The sequence below is a fragment of the Erigeron canadensis genome, chromosome 5 (assembly GCF_010389155.1).
Source record: "Erigeron canadensis isolate Cc75 chromosome 5, C_canadensis_v1, whole genome shotgun sequence".
Classification (NCBI taxonomy): Eukaryota; Viridiplantae; Streptophyta; class Magnoliopsida; order Asterales; family Asteraceae; genus Erigeron; species Erigeron canadensis.
In genome coordinates this window covers 4,023,926-4,044,778 of record NC_057765.1, presented here as the reverse complement: position 1 = coordinate 4,044,778, position 20,853 = coordinate 4,023,926, and the positions used below count along the sequence as shown (strand labels likewise).

General features: G+C 36.6%; 2 protein-coding genes and 1 pseudogene across 2 annotated transcripts; 1 reads left to right on the top strand and 2 right to left on the bottom strand.

Moving 5' to 3' along the window:
• Nucleotides 1-914: 914 nt before the first annotated feature.
• LOC122601027 (uncharacterized mitochondrial protein AtMg00810-like) lies at nucleotides 915-2,041 on the bottom strand. Its single transcript, XM_043773805.1, has 2 exons — nucleotides 1,840-2,041; nucleotides 915-1,732 (listed from the first exon to the last, which is right to left on the bottom strand). The coding sequence occupies exons 1-2, from the start codon at nucleotides 2,039-2,041 to the stop codon at nucleotides 915-917; spliced, it is 1,020 nt and encodes a 339-aa protein (XP_043629740.1).
• A 10,805-nt stretch (nucleotides 2,042-12,846) lies between these two features.
• LOC122601026 lies at nucleotides 12,847-16,313 on the top strand. Its single transcript, XM_043773804.1, has 7 exons — nucleotides 12,847-12,898; nucleotides 13,833-14,390; nucleotides 14,472-14,594; nucleotides 14,731-14,860; nucleotides 14,978-15,075; nucleotides 15,171-15,601; nucleotides 15,681-16,313. The coding sequence occupies exons 1-7, from the start codon at nucleotides 12,847-12,849 to the stop codon at nucleotides 16,311-16,313; spliced, it is 2,025 nt and encodes a 674-aa protein (XP_043629739.1).
• Nucleotides 16,314-19,200: 2,887 nt separating this feature from the next.
• On the bottom strand, nucleotides 19,201-20,081 carry LOC122601025 (annotated as a pseudogene).
• Nucleotides 20,082-20,853: the final 772 nt, after the last annotated feature.

Genomic DNA, 20,853 nt, shown 5'->3' with positions numbered 1-20,853 from the left:
AGTTGATATCTATGTCTTTGAGCATTAGCTCAATGGTTGAAAGACCATCCCCATACATGAGGTCTTGTGTTCAAGCCTTGGGGAGGACATAAGAAAGTCCCTTTATGAGGGCTTGGCTTGGGTTTACTCAGGTTCAAGTCTGAAGGGGCAGGGTTTACTCTTATTAATCGTCGTGCCTTTGGGCGGATTAGTAGGGGGTTTCCCCCCATCGGGTATTTGAAATAGGCATTTCTATTTCGAGGGAGCTCTTTAGCACGGATCCGCTTAGGACAACGTATGCTAGACCTCTCGCTGTCGCATCGCGACACTTCAGGAAAATTCACCTTTCAAAAAAAATAAAAAAATAGCTGATATCTACACACTCCTGACCCCATGGAATTACAAATCTCGACCCACTTAAGAAGTGCACTAGATCGTTGAACATGATTCATAGAACAATGTTTTTAACTCTAGCCTTGTATTGGGCTAAATTTACATCATTACATGCGACAGACAATTAACAGTTTGGAAGAGGTTTTATTTAATCCTAAGGGCTTTTGACGACTTTGAAAGCTTATAAGAATATTCAATATGAGAAAATCAAGAATTAGAAGGAAATTGGTGAATGATTCAATCTTTATTAACCTTAAAATGAAACCTATTGTTAGGCTTAAATATAAAGGGAAAACTTAAATTACAATATAAGTCTACTTATTATCTACGAATGACACTAAAGCCCTACAATATAGATAAATAGATACATAACTCTACCCCCCCCCCCCCCCCACCCCACCCCAAGATAGAGGATGGGATTGTGACATCCTCAGCTTGGACAACAACTACTGAAATTGATTGGAGGGTAACACCTTGGTAAGAACGTCAACAAGTTGGTTTTGTGTTGGTAAGTAGCTAAGTTTGATCAAACCTTCCATGACTTAATCACGTGTGAAATAACAATCAATTTCAATATGCTTTGTTCGTTCATGGAATACAGGATTCTTAGCAACATGTAACGCCGACTGATTATCACAATGAAGGGTGACAGGTTTTAAACCAGTAACACCAAACTCTTCGAGCAGGCGAATCAGCCAAGTAATTTCAGCTGCTGCCGCAGCCATGGCACGATACTCAGCTTCAGAGGACGAACCTGAAATTGTAGACTGCTTTTTAGATTTCCAACTAATTGGAGATCCGCCGATTAGAATGACATACCCAGTGACTGACCGACGAGTAACGGGACAAGCGGCCCAATCTGAATCAGAATAAGCATGTAGACTGAGTTGATCAGTACCATTGAGCAAAATACCCTGTCCGCTAATCCCCTTTAGATACCGTAGCAAATGATGAACTCCATCTAAATGAATTTGTTGCGGATTCTGTAGAAATTCACTCAAAGTCTGAACCGCAAAGGCCAAATCAGGATGAGTGTGTGTCAAGAAATTTTTTTTTTCGATCAAAGAACGGTAAGTGGACTGATCCTTAAGGTAAGGGCTGCATGGATCGGAAAACTTCATGTTTTGTGGGAGTGGAGTAACCACTGGTTTTGCATCAAGGAAACCAGCATCAGCAAGTAATTCTTGAGTAAACTTGTGTTGAGCGAGAACGATGCCATTGGTAGAATAATGAACCTCCAACCCTAGAAAGTAATTAAGAAAACCTAAGCCTTTAATAGTGAACTCTTGATGTAGAAAATTCTTGAGTTGAGAAACGAAATTTGGATCTGAACCAGTAACCAAGATGTCATCTACATAAACTGTTACAATAGTCATTTGACCATCAGCGGTTTTGAGAAATGACTATAATCATTCCTGGACTTTGTGAAAACCTTGATCTTGAAGTGCAGTGGAAAGTTTTTGAAACCATTGTCGACTCGCTTGTTTGAGACCATAAAGAGACTTCGAAGTCGACAAACCTTGTTTTCGGGATTAGGAATACCAAGAGGCATTTTCATATAAACCTCTTCAAAAAGATCACCATGAAGAAAAGCATTGTTGACATCCATTTGATGTATTTTCCAGTGCTTAGAAGCAGTAATAGCAAGGATGTTGTGAACGGTTGCCATTTTGACAACGGGAGAAAAAGTATCAAATTAATCAACGCCCTAGCGTTGATGATTACCCTGAACGACCAATCTACCTTTAAAACGTTCCAGTGAACCATCGGATTTGAGCTTAACCTTGTAAACCCACGATTACCCAATGCTTTCTTTTCGGGAGGAAGATCACACACCTCCCAAGTGCCATTAGCTTGAAGAGCATCAATTTCTTTATTCATTGCTTGTACCCGGTCAGGATTTTTTGATGCCTCATTATAAGATCTAGGTTCACTGAAAGTGCTAGCATGAACTGAAAAGGCTTGATGTGGAACTGGCAAACTTGAAAAACAAACTAGATTACACCAGTGTTTGGGAGCTGTAGATTTGGGGCAAACACAATCTTTCAGATGAGCAAGTTGCATGGGAATTCGCTCAGAGCGACGAATAGAAATAGGCTCAGCAGTATTCTGGCTAAGGGGTACATAAGTAGCATGGGTGGAAGCATTTGTCGAATCTGGAGTAACAGGTGCGGAAGCACATGTGGAATTTGGAATATTTCAAGCAAGAATGTATGGAATAATAGGTGCAGAAGGTTCAACATGCGATGGGGTGTCATTTGGAATTTGTGCTGAAATTGAATCTGAAGGTGTAGTAGGTGTAGTGTTTTTAGGAACAAAATTGTGAGAAGGATCCACAAGTGGCAAGGGAAATACGATTGTATCGAGATGCTTTGGCAAATAGTGAAAAGGAAAATGTTGTTCATGGAAGACAACATCACAACTATAAATAATTTGGCGGGTCTGAATGTCAAGACATTTGTAGGCTTTCTTACCAAAAGGATATTCCAAGAAAACACATGGGTAGAACGAGATTCAAATTCAAGCCGACCATGTTGAGGGGTGGAAACATAACACAAACACCCGAACGAACGAATATGATCATATGAAGGAGTTTCATTGGTTAACATTTCATAAGGTGTCTTATTTTGAAGAATTGACAATGGAAATCTATTTATCAAATATGAAGCAGTAAGAATGCAATCTCCCCAATATTGAATGGGAAGATTAGCTTGAAACAAAAGAGCTCTAGCAGTTTCGAGAAGGTGTTTATGTTTGCGTTCAACAACACCATTCTATTAGGGTGTAGCATTGCAAGATGTTTGATGGATGATCCCCTTCTGAGAATAGAATTCATTTGCTCTCGTATCTTTGAACTCAATCCCATTGTCCGTGCGAATAATTTTGACAGGGATCTTAAAATGGTTTTCAATATAAGCAATGAAACCAATAAGAGTTTGAAAAGAAGCACTTTTAGTAGCAAGCATATGAGTCAAAGTGGATCGAGAATAATCATCAATGATTGTTAGGAAATACTTAAAACTATTATGAGTAGGCCTAGAGTAAGGACCCCATATATCAACATGAATTAATTCGAATATGGCAGATGTTTTGATAGAACTAGAAGGGAATGAAAGCCTATTCATTCGTGCTTTCGGGCAAGTAGCACAGAAATCTGAAGGCACAAAAGAAGAACACCGCAACAAATCAATACATTTGATTCGGTCGAAAGGCAAATGAGCAAGACGACAATGCCAAAGTTGAGCTGAATACTTGGTGTTGGAAGCAGTAAGAGATAGCACTGGAGTGGAAGTCGCCTTATCAGAAGATGCAACAAAATATAACCCATGCTGAACATTCCCAAGACAAAAGGTTGTTGCATCGTAGGAATATTAAAAACACAACATGCAGTAGTAAAGGTGATGGAAGCATTATACTGATGGAAGATTTTGTACACGGATAGAAGATTGAATTGAAAGTCCGGCACATTTTTGAGAATGACATGTTCATTTAGACGAACATAACCAATGTGATGAACTCTTGCCTTTTGACCATTAGGCATTTCAATATAACATGGTTTATCAAGAACTGTGTATTCAAGAAACATATGTAGATATGGTGTCATGTGATCAGTAGCACCACTGTCAACAACCCAACTCTTTTCAAAACAAGATGAAACAAAACAGAATCGCTTACCAGCTAGATAAGCAACAGACAAATCGACTCCCGAGCCAGCCTGAAGAGTCAAATTATGTCGTGACAACATAGCGGTCAATTGACGCATCTGTTCTTGAGTAAAAACTGGAGCAGTCGAAGGAATAATAGTAGTAGAAACAGGTGGTGCAATAATTGATTTAGATTGACCTTCATTATTGTTTGTACAAACTTTGAAACATCTATCAATGTTGTGTCGCCATATACGACAGTTTGTATAGAAAAACTTTGATCTCTTCCCATTAAGAGCTACGCCAAACACGACACCTTCATTACTAACTAGAACTTTGTACCAACTACGAAGCTATTGTGCATTGTTTGACATATCTTAAAGAAGTCTATGGAATAGACACTCCAACTAAACTCTCTGAATAAACTCTCCGAACAAATCCTCTTCACTGATTGACAAATTCTCATAATAAACTCTCCGCTTAAATTCTCCAAACAAATTCTTTGAATAAATTCTTTAGATAAGTTCTATATGAATTAAATTCAGTAAAAGAGAAATTCTATGAAAGACAAACTCAGTAGAATTAGTGAATTTGTGGACAAGTTCTGCGAAAGACAAACTCTGTTGAATTATCTCATGCGAATAATTATATAGAACTTAATTTCTATGAAGGAAAAAAAAAGGGAATGAAATTACACAGTTCTTAATAAATTCTATGAATAAAAGGAAGAAAAATAAGTCCGTATAGAATGGAACTTATCGAATGTGTAGGGTTTCAAGCGGCTGGATTAAGAATAAAGATCTGAATATGGAGGCTAACAAATATCTAAATCAAGAGAATGGAATTAGACCAATCAAGAACAAAGTGGAATGAAATTAGATTATATCCAATAATCAAATAGCGGCTTCAAGAAGACAACCGACCTACTTTCTTAAAATGAACTAACTTTTGAAACAATCAATTTGAAATGAATTTGTTGCAATGGCTGAAATCAAGAGATAATCTTCTAATCCAACAATGAATTAGATGAATAAGAAAACGAATAGATTTAGTTTTAGAAAATGAATGGCTTGTGTTTGAAAATGAAGTTAAGAATTAGAGATTAATATGGAGGCTCTGGTACCATGAGAAAATCAAGAATTAGAAGGAAATTGGTGAATGATTCAATCTTCATTAACCTTAAAATGAAGCCCATTGTTAGTCTTAAATACAAAGGGAAAACTTAAATTACAATCTAAGTCTACTTATTATCTATGAATGACAATAAAAGCCCTACAATATAGATAAATAAATACATAACTCTACACAACAGGTTAAAGTTAATTAGCTCGATTGACCGCTATCCATATTTTTTATACCCGTGGCACAAACAAAGAACACATCCCTTATAAAAGAAATTTATACTTGACCGGCTTAATGACCGGCCCGTATCCCAAACTACCCCTCCCTTCTATGTATTGCAACTACTGCACTAGATAATATTTTGTAAAATATGAGAAAATCTTTATAGATATTAGAGTAAAAATCACAAATCATCATCCTTATGTTTTGTCAATTTCAAGTTTTAACACGTGTTTTTTGATTAACATCCATTGATCCATTCCTGAAGCTTTGTGCTATCACTAAATTCCATACTGTTGACGATATCGGTTAACACTTTGGTCCATTAGTTTGGGTCCATTAACGCCCGTTAGGTCGGTCCACAAAAAATCCCTCTACCAAGTTTGCATACGCGAGCAATCCCAAACAACTCGACCTAGGACGGATAGACACAACCAAAACTAGGATCGGCAAACTAAAAGCTATACTAGGACTTCACAACGAAAATTTCGGGCTGAAAATCTTCTCAACGCAATTCGTCTATGGAAATTTTTTCGTGTCGTCTCTATGATCAAAACTTTTTCACTCTTTTGCATAATATATACCCCATGGGCTCGGATATACGTAGACATATAAGAAAAAGGTTATGGTTCACTTGTACAGCACTTGTTTCACTTGTGAAACCCGGTTTGAGTCCTTGCTCACAAGTTTTGTTGTTAAAAAAAAAAGTAAATAGGTTAAGGAAATAAACACAAATTAACATACAAACCCCTGTAATTATAATCTATTCATGTTTTGTTGGAACCATGTTAGTGTGACCGTCACTGATCATGTATCATTCTTGATATGATAATTGACAATAACTGAAATCCCTATGTCTAGTAAATATATAATGGGCTTATTTACTCTTAGAGACGTAGTATAGGGTTTCCCATTAGGTGATTGTAAACTAAGAGGACTAATGGTGCACACATTAAACACCAAAAGCATTGAATGTGTAAATACTCTCCTTATAAATAGAGAGTCATTAACCCTAAGTTAAGGTTAATCCCAACACATATTAAACCTTAATTTTTGTGTATGTATTCCTCTCAAATTCGTGCATCATGTTTCAGCCGAATATTCATCCCATTATTACTCAATCACCTTGTTATGGGAACCCGAAAGCAATAGCAATTAGGCTTTATGCTCTTACAGGTTCCAAAGGACGACTGGGGATGTTTTATCACTCAAATCGAATCATGTTTATTCCAACATGTGGTATCAAAGCCTCGTTACGGACACTCAGTCGTATTTCGGTTCGAATTTGATGAATTTCGTGAACTAAAAATCTGCAGAATTACAAAACTCGTGCTGACGTCATCACGAGTTCGTGCTGACATCATCATGGACTAATGTTCACTTCACGCTGACGTCATCCTCACGCTGACGTCATCTTCATGCTGACGTCATCATGGCTTCTGCTCATCTTCGCGCTTACGTCATCTTCGTGCTTATGTCACCTTCACGCTTACGTCATCACACGAACTTCAGCTATTATCATACACGAATGAATGAAATCTCGTACTTACGTCATCATGAGTTTATGACATCTTCGTGCCGACATTATCACGACATTAATGATATCTTCATGTTTATGTCCTCACGACTTACGGATATTTTCGTGCCTATGTCATCACGACTTATAGATGTTTTCGTGCTTACACCATTACGAATCATTACTTAAGTTCATGTTTACTTTATCACGAGTTATTACTTAAGTTCTTGTTATAGTAAAGATGATCTTGGCTGATGAATGAGTTCGTGCTTACTATTTTACCCTATAATTATGTGGCTTCGTGTATACTCATTTTTCCAAAATAATGTTTCTAAAACATTTTTGCCATAGGACTTTAAGGGTGAAAATTTTTCAATCCTAGCCAGGGGCTCTACCCCTTGGACCCCGCTTCCAGGTGCGCTGCCTCCGGAACCTCGTAATGTTTGGGGGCTTCGCACTAATGTACATGGTTTTATCATTTGTGCCCAAAGGTCAAATGTGATTCTCATGGTGCTATCGTTTTTTTCCTTTTGCATAATAAACACTAAGTATATTGATTCTGCCCAAAGGTGATTTAATATACTTTTGTGTGCTAAAAGGATTATTTTCATGCATAATATACACAATTCTTGATTTTGTGCCCAAAGGTCAAAAGACAAGCGTTGTGTTGCATGACCTAATGCTCATTTGTACTTAGATATTAGTTACTTCTGCCCAAAGGTGATGTAAATTCTAAGTAGAGCCTTATGTCAACTTATTGTTTTGGTGGTTACAATAGGTTACTTATCACTGGCTTCATTAATATAATGGTCTTAGTCTCATTACTTTCAGGAACATTACTTTAGCCTCTTACGTATTTTAGGCATTACTTTATTTCCATTATGTTTAGAGAAATTACTTAGTCTGCCTTAGTTATCTAATTATGTCATTACGAGGAACATTATTATTCGCCCTTATGTATTTTAGGCATTATTCTAGTTCTATTACTATTAGACATTAGTTGGATTGCCTTAGATAGCTAATCATGTCACTATAACTTCATTACTATTAAGCCTACTTATTTTAGGCATTAATATTAGGCTGACTTATTTTAGGCAACACTATTATAATCTTCTATTGCTTGTATCATAAATTAATATCCTCTTTATTTCCACTGTAGTACTAACTTAGGCATTAAGCCACTTACTGATGCGAATTTTGCTTTATGAAATGATTAATTACCTCTAACTCTGAAGATGCTAGACCTTGACTATGTCATTCGCCATAATGAACCCACTGCTATTACTGCTAACTTTTCTACAGCTCAGAAAGCGAATTTTAAGAAAGTGGGATAAGGTGAATCGCTTATCACTAATGATGGTCAGGAACTTCATCAATTAATGTATCTGAGGGAATGTATAAAGTATATGCAAGTAGCTTAAGAACAAAGGAAATACAGTGTTTATAAACACATAATGAATATGACTGACATGACTCATAAGTTTAAGAGTCCTAAAATTGAAAGTCTTTGATAATTTTCTTGTGCATTTCTTTAATGACCTCATTGCATGCTCATTTTGAAACCTTCAAAATTAACTTTAGCGCTATGAAGGATAAATGGTCGATGAGTGAACTAAATCCAATATGTGTGCAAGAAAATGTCCGTCTTAAGTTGGGCCAACCTAAAGTGTTCACCTTACTACCACTGTTAATTCTATTAAGAGGAAAGATATGACAATAATAATACTGCAAATAAAGTTCAAAAGGCTAATCATGGTGCTGTTGCGTCTAGCTTTAAGTTCTTGACGAGCAATCCTAACTGCAAATTCTGATTGTGCCCAGATTGCCTTAAAATCAAAGGTAACTTATTTCCTGTAATATTTGATTTATTTATGTTTGATGTGCTTATTAATAAATGTGTGAGTGATTCTAGTCATCAACTCTATACGAGAGTTCCATACTATCCAGAAGCTATCAAATGACCAAAGAAAGCTAGCGTTGGAAGGGTTGATCTCTTATATGTCGAAACCATGGAGACTTATGATTTACATATAAATATTTGAAAGTGTATTAGACTAGTGGATACCTTATGTGTACCGAGAATTTCTAGGAACCTTGTATCCATTTCTCTAGTTTAAGACCTTGAAAGTTATGTAATAATTCATGGTTACGACGAGATTGCCATTACTCATAATAATGAATTTCTTGGTCATAGTTTCTTTGATGGATTCTTGTATAAGTTAAAACTAGATCATAATGTGTCACCGTCTTTGTTGTCTCCTAATATTGATGACATAACTCAAACAAAGACAAAATCAGCTAAATAATTAGAAAATCTTTCCATAATGTGGCATAAATATCTTAGCCACATCTCACGAGTTCGCATGATACGACTCATAAAGGATGGAATATTACATTCTCTTTACTTTAGTGATTTTGAAATATGTATTTACTGGCTCTAAAGGTGAAATGGCTAAAGGGAATGAGAAAGGAGACACTCGAAGTTCCCAACTTGTTGAAAATAATTCACTTTGATATAAGTGGACCCTATCCCGCATTCATTTCAAGACACATCATTTATTACATTTATTAACGATTATTCACGTTATATGCACCTATATCTGATCTAAACTTTTATAGATAAAGGAGGTGAGTATTATGGTTGACATACTGATATTGGTCAAGCTCATGGTTCTTTGCATAACTTTTGAAAGGAACATGGCATAATAAACCAATACACCATGCAGGTTCTCCTCAACGAACTTATGTTGCTAAAAGGAGAAATAGAACCTTAATGGACATGGTGAAAAGTATGTTTGTCAACACTAACTTACCTACTTTCCTTTGGACTAAGGTTTTATGTGCAGCTGTTCATATACTTAATAAGAGTTCCATTAGAATCTGTCCTTAAGACTCCTAGACAGAAAGGAAACGGAGTCTAAAATATATGAACGTATGAGGTTGTACTGCCAAAGCATAACTCTATAACCCTAACTTAAAGAAACTGGATTCTAAATCCCTTACTTGTTTCTCTATCGGTTATTAGTCTTATTGTCTTTCCTACGCTACTAACATTATTAATACATAGCATGTCACATTTCTTGAGAACTAAGAGATCAGTCAAGCATTACAAATCATAACTTAAGATTTGCAAGAAGTACAAGAAGCGGGGGGAACCACTCGTCGGTTATTATTACTCCTCCGATAACTCCTCTTGTACCCAACGCTGCTCCTAATGTCACTGATCTGCCTTCTCCTAATCATGATACTACTAATGATAAAGCATCTTACTATTAATGCTAAAGCATTTTCCTTATTTACCTAAAAATCAACTCAGGAGATCATCTAGGTCACACAAGGCCATAACTTTTGATTATTTCATAACTTATTTGACTGAAGTTGATGACATTGGAAAGCTTACTAATCCTATTCCTAATTAAGAAGCCATTAATAGCGATCAGGTCACTTAGTGGAATGAAGCCATGATTTAAGAGCTTAATTCTGTGTAGCATAAAGACGTTTGGGACTTGATTGAGTTTCCTGAAGAATCCAAACCTGTAGGTTGTAAATTGATCTTCAAAACCAAATTAGACCCGAATGGAAACATCAAACGGTATAAGGTCAAACTGGTTGTGAAGGGCTTTACTCAAAAGGAAGAAATCGCTTATCAAGAGACCTTATCTCCTGTCTCATAAAGATTCCTTAAGGATCGTCATGGCATTCGTAGCTCATTATGATTTAGAGTTACATTAGATGGATGTCAAGACTACTTTCCTGAATGGAAACTTGCAATAAGACGTATGCATGTGAATCTGAAATTCCATAAGGTAAATAGCACATGGTCTGCAAGTTGAATAAATCCATATATGGGTTGAAGCAAGCATCACTAAAATGGTACCTTAAGTTTAATGAAGTCATAAGTGGACAAGACTTCATGAGAAAATCAAGTGGATTAATGAACCTATCTCAAGATCCGTGGGAGTAAATTTAGAATCCTTGTTTTGCACGTGGATAATATACTTGCAAGTAACAACTTAGATATGTTGCGTTAGTCGAAGCATTTATTTTTTGCAGAATGTCGACATGAAAGATCTCGATGATACCTCTTATGTTAAAGGTATCGAAATACATCGAGATAGGCGTAATTATGTTCTAGTTCTTTCTCAAAAGACTTATATTGAACACATCTTAGAACGCCATAACATGCAACACCACACACCCACTATAGATCTATTAGTAAAAGGAAACGTATGTGATTGTTTCCAAAGTCTGAACATTGAGATTAAAGAAGGAGCAAATGAGGATGATACTTTACTCATAAGTAGTTAAGAGCATTATGTACGCTCAGATCTGTACTCGTTTAGATATCGCTTACATTACCGGTATGCCTGGGAGTTAACTATTTAATCCCATAATAGCACACTGAAAAGCGGTTAAAAGGTTCTACGATATCTACAAAGGATCAAAGACTACATATTATTTTATAGAAGAGGTGACAACTTAGGAGTAGTGGGATGGTCTAATTCCAATAAGAAATCTACTTCTGAATGTATATTTATGATTAGCTAGAAAACCTATCTTTTGAGGGAGTCATAAGTAGAAACTGACTGCAACGTCTACCATGATGTCTGAACGTTCATAATTTTATGTCATGAGATGTTGTTAAAGAACCTGGTCAGTGGACTCAAAGTCATCAACTTTATTACTAGACCATTGAAGTTTTACTATGATAAATCAGCTACCGTAACTTTCTTGAACAGTAACAGTTCAACTGGCACTGGGATGTATCTCGATACCAAGTATCTGTTTTACGCGAACGGATTGAGGAAAATGTTCTTTGTATTGAGTACATAAGTATACATAAAAATGCTAATGGATCCAATGACCGAAGGTCTTCCTCCTAAAATCTTCGTAGGACACGTATCGAAGACGAGGCTTACTAAAAGACCCATTATGATAGCATGTTGTACTTATTGGTCATTAGTATTATCTTAATGAAAATTTTCCTCCTTATTCAGATTTTGTTTGTCTATTAGTTACACTTCGAGCTCATAACAGTGTAAAGACATTATATAATAAAATTTGTCTTAGTTAATTGATCATTGCTTATTAGTTTTAAATTTGAGTCATAGTTTGACTAGTGGGGGTCCTGAGTTGATGTTTTTCTCTACGACTATACTTATTGGCTATGATTTCGGTTTAAAACAAAATGAGTATTATTCAGGAACTTATTTGAATACTCATAGATAAATGATCGCTTGGTCAAGTGGGAGAATGTTGGAACCACGTTAGTGTGATCGTCAGTGATTATGTATCATTCCTGATATGATAATTGACGATAACAGTATTTCCTATATCTAGTAAATATATAATGGGCTTATTTACTCTTAGAGACGTAGTATAGGATTTCCCATTAGGTGATTGTAAACTAAGAGGACTAATGGTGCACACATTAAACACCAAAGGGGTTGAATGTGTAAATACTCTCCTTATAAATAGAGAGTCATTAACCCTAAGTTAAGGTTAATCTCAACACATATTAAACCTTAGTTTTCGTATGTGTATTCCTCTCAATTTCGTGCATCATGTTCCATCCGAATTACTCATCCCATATTCCCATTATTACTCAATCACCTTGTTATGGGAACCTGAAATCAATAGCAATTAGGCTTTATGCTCTTACAGGTTCCACAGGACGATTGAAGATATTTTATCACTCGAATCGAATTATGTTTATTCCAACATCTTCTTCAAATATTACTAGTTTTCCAAGGACGTTATCGAATATAAGCTCTCTAATTTTGCCCACACTTCCTCTACCATTGTTTTCATTGCAACCTCTATTAGAACCTGTTCACTAAGACGACATACTTCATTATTGTACTCTGAGCTTTTGCATTCATGTCTAACTTCTTTTTTCAAACCTTTTCGTAACTTTGCTTCGGCTTCTAGGGCTGCCGCGATTCCTTGTTTAACAAACATAGCTTAGTAACCATGACTATTTATTCGACCATCATGGATGCTACATATTTGATACCCTTCGGCTGTAAATAAGAAACAAAAACACCTTGTTTATTTACCATGCTATATACTTACAATCGAATATTTAATTAATTCGGCCTCCCCCTTCCTTTATATATAGAGGAAGGAAAAATCCTAGGACTCTTAATCCTAGTATAACATAAAGGGAAAATTACTTAAAATGATACCCAGTTCTTGCCTTAAATTCCAAGCAAACAAGTTTACAATATTCCTAGTTTCCTACTTCATCAAAATTACGACTTTTTAAACTAAACCATGACAAATCCGGATCTAGCCTTGAAATGAATCTGTATCTTTACAACAACTTTCACCGAAGGAAATCCATGCTAATCACATGAAGGACTTGGTGATCGGTTCCCAAACATGTTTCATCCGAATCAGTAGGCCTGGCAAAATGGGCGGGGCGGGCAGGCTTGGGTAACGGGTCAAATCCAAATCAAAGGATTTGGAATCACCAATGCAACCCCCTTAAGTTTTTAAATCTCTTATCCGGACGCAAGCCACACTGGGAGATGTGTACCCCTACCACAAAAACGAAATTATGAGAATTTAGGACAAGGCTCGTTTTCAGGCATGGAGTATTGATACGATTTTGAACCACCTGGCCACCATACAGCAACTATGAATCGGTCAATTTTCGGTTTATACATAGTTTTGTCATGTATATTTATATTTACCTAAATATAAATAAGCTCCTAAAGATGTACATTTATGGTAGTTTTGACCATATTTTGACCAAATTCATGTAACTTTTCCTTTTTCAGAACCAGTATTCATTTTTTTTGGACAAAGTTTTTCCACCATTTTCACACTTCTTTCCACTTGTGTGGGTGGGTATATACATATGAATGATACATGCAAAGCCTCTTTTTGCCAATTGCTTTTTTTTCTTCAACGGAAACTGACAATTCAGATGAAATTTTGAGAACGAAATGCAGATACCGCTTTACAAGAACGCAAAATAAGAACAGATATACAAGTGGTAACTGTAAGTGCAAACATAGACAACAAATTGTACAAAGCTACTATCGCAGGGCATTGGTGGAAAGCTAAAGCTATACTGGAAACCCATAAAGATGCAGTCAGAGTTGCTATCAGCGTTAATGGCAACACAATGCTTCACTTAGCTGTTGAAAAGGGCCAGAATTCATTTGTTGAGAACTTGCTCAACTTTATGCTGAATAAAAAAGATATTGAAATTAAAAACTCAGATGGCCAAACAGCTCTTCACATTGCTGCCATAGTTGGCAACAAATGCGCGGCCGAACTCTTGGTTCAGATGAGGAAAGAACTGTTAAATATTACAGATCAGAAAGCACACGTGCCATTATTCAGTGCTTATCATGGTATGAAGCTAAATACGTATGTATATCTGTTGGAGGCCACAGAGGCTGCTAGAACCTCATTTCAACCTCCTCAATTAAGCCTTTATCCAGACTCTTATACCCAAAATCTTGTCAAATTAATCATCACTGCTATTTTTACTAAACAATATGGTAAGTAGTGAGTACATCTTCTAACATAATTAAAAATGGAAATGACTTAGAAGATTCTCTTACTTTCTCATATTGTTGCAGATTTAGCATCAAAAATGATCAAGAAATATCCTCACTTTGCTACAAGAAATGATCAGATATTGATGGCGATAGCTATAACCTTTCCAACTGGTCATGGCTTCCAGGAAGGATTGGCATATCCATGTATCTCTCTCTCTCAAAAAAAAAAAAAAAATTAAAAAACTACTCGTATTTAGATTCACTTTGCTATAAACCTTGAAGATACATATACACATTTAATTACTTCACTGATGTTGATACTACCATATGCATCTTGCAGCTTCAAAAAAAACATATCATAAAATAGTTGATAGAAACTTTTTGCTACTTCATTCGTTCGATGTTTTCTATAAACTTGATGAAGACATTTTATGGAAGACGAGAGGCTTCAGAAACACTTATTACAGCTGGTTACCAAAAATGTTCATGATATTACTCTGTGAGTGATTAGGCCGGCCGGCTATATATAAACTTAAAACTATTTGGAAAAAGTATCTAATATATAAGTACTGTTGTTTCCTCTGCAGTCCCAATTGCCATACTTTATTCAATATCTCACTTGATATGGCTCCTCATGCTAGTGCTTCTTTGGCCATGCTTTATGTTGTATGGTATCCTGTGGAAGGTTTTGGCAATTGGTAAGAGATTTGACACTTAACTTAAGTAATCTGCTCACCGCTACTCAACCACTATGTTCTAACTTAACTGTCTAAACTGCAGTGCCTCCGTTCAAGAATGTAGAGAAGATGAAAAAAGAGTACAAAGAAGCTAAAGAAATCTTGACGTTGATATGTGATCAGATTGACACGTTAAGTGGAGATCGCCCTCCCCCTTACAGTGGGCCAATTCTTGAGGCTGTACGTCAAGGGGCTTATGAGGTTGTTGATGAAATTCTCTGGAGGTTACCTGATACGATTGACTGTAAGGATCAAGAAGGGCATAACGTTATTCAGTTAGCAATAATTAATCGTTCAGAGAAAGTATATAACCTTATCTATCACAGAATTAAGCATAACGAGTCTTATAGAACAATGGTGGATTCTTCGAAGAACAATCTGGTGCACTTGGTCGGAAGATTGGCACCTTCATTTGTACTTGATCGTACAACAGGTGCAGCACTGCAACTACAACGAGAGCTTCAATGGCGTAAGGTACGTACTAAACAAGTTATATAAATCATCATGTTTTGTTTTGGTCACTAGTTGCATAATCATGAGTTGAATTCAATAGGAAGTGGAGAAGTTCATGTTACCTACAGAACTTATAGAAAAAAATATCTATATGGAGACCCCAGATATGGTTTTTACAAGGCAGCATGCGGATTTGGTGAAGGAGGGGGAAAAGTGGATGAAAACAACAGCCGAGTCATGTAGCATCACTGCTGCACTTATTGTTACAATTGTATTTGCAGCAGCAATTACTGTACCAGGTGGAAGCAATCAAGGAACGGGCATTCCCTTATTTAAAGAAGAAATCGCCTTCACTATCTTTGCAGTATCTGATGCAATCTCATTAGCTGCAGCTGCTACCGCACTATTAGTGTTCTTATCAATCCTTACTACACGTTTTGCTGAAAAAGATTTTTTGGTTAGTTTACCAAGACGGATGATTATTGGTCTGTGCATATTATTCCTCTCTACAGCAGCAATGATGGTGGCTTTTGGTGCAATCTTGTTCCTTGTGTTTTGTGATCAAAGACCATGGATGCTTGCACCAATAGGTATATGCACTTGCTCACCTATTGCAGTTATTGTTTTTCTACAGTCCCCTCTAGTGGTAGACCTAATCTTATCTACATATTCTCCCATCTTTGGTAAGAAAAGTTATCTTGATAGTTGTAAAACTAATCCAAACAACATATGATATTTCTTCAAAGTGGGAATTGGCAAGGACCTGCGGTATATATATGCAATGATGAATATTGTGACTTCGAGTGTGACATAGCGTCGGCTAGGCGAGAGAAATGGAGTTGACCATCTTTATCTACACTTTATGGTTTGTTGAGATTTTGTGGTTGTATAGCAAATAATTTTTTTAATGACCTATATGCTTCTTGAAGCACCTAACTTAGGTGCTTCCAAATGTATGTTAAATGAATTTATAATTCCGGTCTTCCAGCTTTTATGAAAACACATATGCATCTCCTGATTTACCTTTGGAAGCACATAAGTTAGGTGTTTTCAGAATATATAGGTTATTCCCTTTTTCCATTTCCAAATGTACTAGTTCAAGAAGCGTGTTATTTTTCTTCTTCATTATGTAAGCATTTTACTATCGTGGTCTGATCAATAAGAAGCTGATTGCCTCACTTGTTCTTCCTATTTTATTTTGCTCTCGCATTGTGCTATTGATATCTATTTGGTATTAGAGCAAGGGTTCCGATCCAACTTAATTAGAATGCCTAACTGCCTAAATACCCCATATTCAATTAACACCATGTCAGCCAACGCAAAGATTACAAATGGTCTAATAGAATTCCATTCGAATGCCCCACCCTATCTACATTAAGTTACACAACCTGGCCAAGTATGATGGAGGCAATATGTTGAGTCTTGGATTCGCTAACAAGACTTGCTCGCTGATGTGTGTCGACAGCGAGTGTTCAGCGAGTCCAATGACTCTCTTCAGCGGGTTGTATGCTTCCCAAATTGTTGGTCAAGGCGGGAAGATTTCAAACTAGATGAAGACGAGAGTCACATGGTGGTTCTTCCAACTGTAAAACAACTTATATGGCAAAGATACAAGTTGGGACCAAAACAAGGGTTTTCTCTCTCATACCCGTTTTGGTAAAGAAGACAAGGGCTCTTGCAAGGAAGTACAAGGAGCCAATGGGAAGTCGACAACCACCATCTATCACAATCAAAGGAAGGTTGTGTTGCCCTAATTTCATCTCTATATAAAGCAACACAGCCGCATTGTATTAAGTGTGTTTGTCACCTCAAAAGTGTATGTCACTTGTAATTGTTTAAGTTTTTAGTGTGTCTAGACTTAGAAATTACGTTGTTCATTTGTATTCTTGTAAGTCAAGTTTGTAATATCGACCATGTATTCATCGTTTAATCAATGATACATATGATTATACTTGCATAGATTTATTACATTTGAATTTGTCATTGTTCTTGTTGTTCACCTTCTTATTTACTTTCTTGTCTAGCTTAATTATAACATAAGTTGTGCATTCGTGGACTGTCAAGTGGTATCAAAGCCACCGTTCCTAAATCATTGAAACAAGATCTGTTTGCCTTCTTGTGTTTACATTTATTCTCTGTTCTTTTCTCTTCTTAAAATCTTTTCTTTAAAACAAGAACATGTCGTCTGTACCTAGCCTTGTGAATACACGTGACTTTGGTTATGTGTCTACTCCTCCAAAATTCGAGCCCAAAGATTTTAGGTCTTGGAAGGAGAGAATGCTTCTTCACATCGCCGGTGTGGAACCCTACTTAATGACTATATTAACTGAGGGTCCATACGTACCTATGTATGTTCAAAGAACTCCGGGAGCAACACCTGATGCTCCTGAGATTGTGACTGACCTGGTAAAACCAGAGGTCTAGTAGACTGATGAAGAGCGCAAACTGGTTAATCTTGATGTCAGGCTTAAAAACATGATTATTGTCACTCTTCCTACTGAAATCATGAAGCTTGTCATCAAGTATCCCTCTTCAAAGGAAGTCTGGGATAGGCTGGTCAGCACCTATGAAGGTTCTGTTGACCTTATTAAAATCAAGAAAATAGACCTAAAACGGGCCTATGAAAATTTCTTCTCTCTTCCTGATGAAAGTCTTGAGGGCACCTATATTCGCTTTAAAGGGTTGCTCAATGATATGACTAATGTTGGCATTACTCATGATAATTTTGAAGTATGCCACAAATTCATCGATTCTCTTCCTCTTAAGTGGCAAAACTTAAGACAAACCCTCCGTACCACAAAAAAAATTCAGGATTTTGATCTTGAGGAACTTTTTGACCTAGTAAAACCAGTTCCTTGGGTGAATGTTGTTTGGTACCCGCAATGTATACCAAAACATGCATTCAACATGTGGCTGATTATGCGTGGTAAATTGTTGACCCAAGACAAAATTCTGCAATGGAGCCCATCGAGAAGGAAAGATATGAATATGATGTGTTGTCCGTTGTGCATTGCTGATTTTGACTCACATAAACACCTCTTCTTCAAATGTCCTTATTCGGCCAAGGTTTGGTTAACTATTAGAGATCGAGCATATATGGAATCTGTTCCCCCTGTGTGGGATGCTATCGTAGACTGTCTCATTACCCGATCAAAATCTAAGTCTCTTTATAATGTAGTGGGTAGATTACTTGTTGCAGCGGCTTCCTATTTTGTTTGGCAAGAAAGGAATCAAAGATTGTTTGCTAATCATACCAGGCCACCAGATGTTCTATGTGACAATATTGTTTCTGTCATTCGTTTGAGACTCATGAAGTTAAGGTTCAGAAAGACTGCGAGAGTTACTTCCATTCTTAATACTTGGAAGGTGCATGGAGATTGCTTGTTTGCTTATGATTGATGCATAGTACTATCTCATTTGGATCCTAGGTCTACTTGTTTGTATTATAGGTAGACTTGATATATCTGGTATTTGTTTGCCATTGTATTTGTATTTCATTAGTGTCTATTTGGTTTACATATATAGGGGTTGTCCCATATATGAATTAGTGTGATACTTAATCACGCGACTTGTACTGTTAATTTGATGATTATATAAAAGTCAACGGGGTAACCTTTTACCTAAAAAAAACCCATCCGAATAAATAGATTATCGTCTAATTTATCCGCGACTTGAAGCCAACGGTGAGCCACATTGGTGACATTTTGTTCAGAAATTCTTCTAACATGAAAAACAGTGACGCTGGGAGGAACACGAACAAGGTTTATTTTATACGAAATAACCACGCCGAAACTGATACCGCCTCCACCCGTGATTTCCCCAAACAAATCTTCACCCATCGTTTCGCGGTTTAAAAGCTTTCCATCAACATCAACAAGTTCAGCATCGACGACGTTATCGACGGTTAAACCGTATTTTCTGATTTTCTCATCATATTTCCATATCCAGCGCCGCTGATATGTCCACCAACACCAACTGTAGGACAAACTCTTGCAGGAAAGCCATGAATATTACTTTATTCGGCTATTCTATAATAAACTTCACCTAGGGTTGCACCAGCTTGAACACATGCAGTTTCGTCTTCAATCAAGACATTAACTGACCTAAAATTAAACAAATCAAGAACAAAAAATGGGTCGTTGGATACATACGATAGACCTTCAAAGTCATGACCGCCACTTCGGGTTTTTATAAGTAGATTGTGTTTTTTGGCGCATAAAATGGAGGCTTGGACATGTGAAAGGTCTAATGCAGTGACGATTATCGCGGGTTTTGGGGTTGTCGATTCGTTGAAACGGAGGTTTCGGATGTAGGCTTGTAAGACGGAAGGGAAGGAAGAGTCGGATGGAGTGTAGATTGATGTAGTGATCGGAGTAGTAAGTTGTGGTGAGTTGATTTGGCATTGGATAAAGTTTTGTTCTGCATTGTTATTATTTGATGAAATTGCCATTGACTGGCCAAAGAGGAAGAGAAATAAGGTCAAGACATTGAAAGTATTCATCATTATGGTTACAAATTAATATATATATATATATATATATATATATATATATATATGTAATACATAAAATGAGATATGATGCATGTATATAAAACCAACTTGGTTGTATCAGTGGTTGGAGCTTATGCCTTTAGAAACAGATTTCATGAGTTCGATCATCATGCCCAGCAAGGTTGGAGGTCCTTTTCTACCTATGGTAGAACCTGGAAGCAGCCTCTCTACCTTGTTGGTAGGGGTAAGACTGTCTACATATCAACCTCCCCCATACACCGTCGAAGACGGTATTGGGACCCAAAACCCGTAGAAGACAGCATTGGGAGTTACTTTTTTAGATATGATGCATGTATATATATATATATATCTATATTATCTATATAAACAAACTATCCCCTCCAAAATTTAACACTCTGCCTTTAAAATCTCAAATTTACCCTTTTAATCTATACTCCTATCAACCACTTTATCCCTGAAATATCAAAATTACCCTTAAAAGAAAAACCTTAGGCATATCCCTTCCTTTCCTTGAAACAACAACGGCGGTTTGCACTTTCAGCCGGACTAAGAAACACTTGAGTTGAATCATACATTCATATAATAACACGGTACCGCTACTTAACCAACGTTTTTTTCCTATGCCCCGCCGCATCGCACGGGTACAAAGCTAGTATATATACAAACTAATTCTCATAAGTCATAATCAATTAACAACAAATGCATATTTGATAAGTACATATTTTTGAATCATAGAGTAATAGGGGAATTGAAATACTTT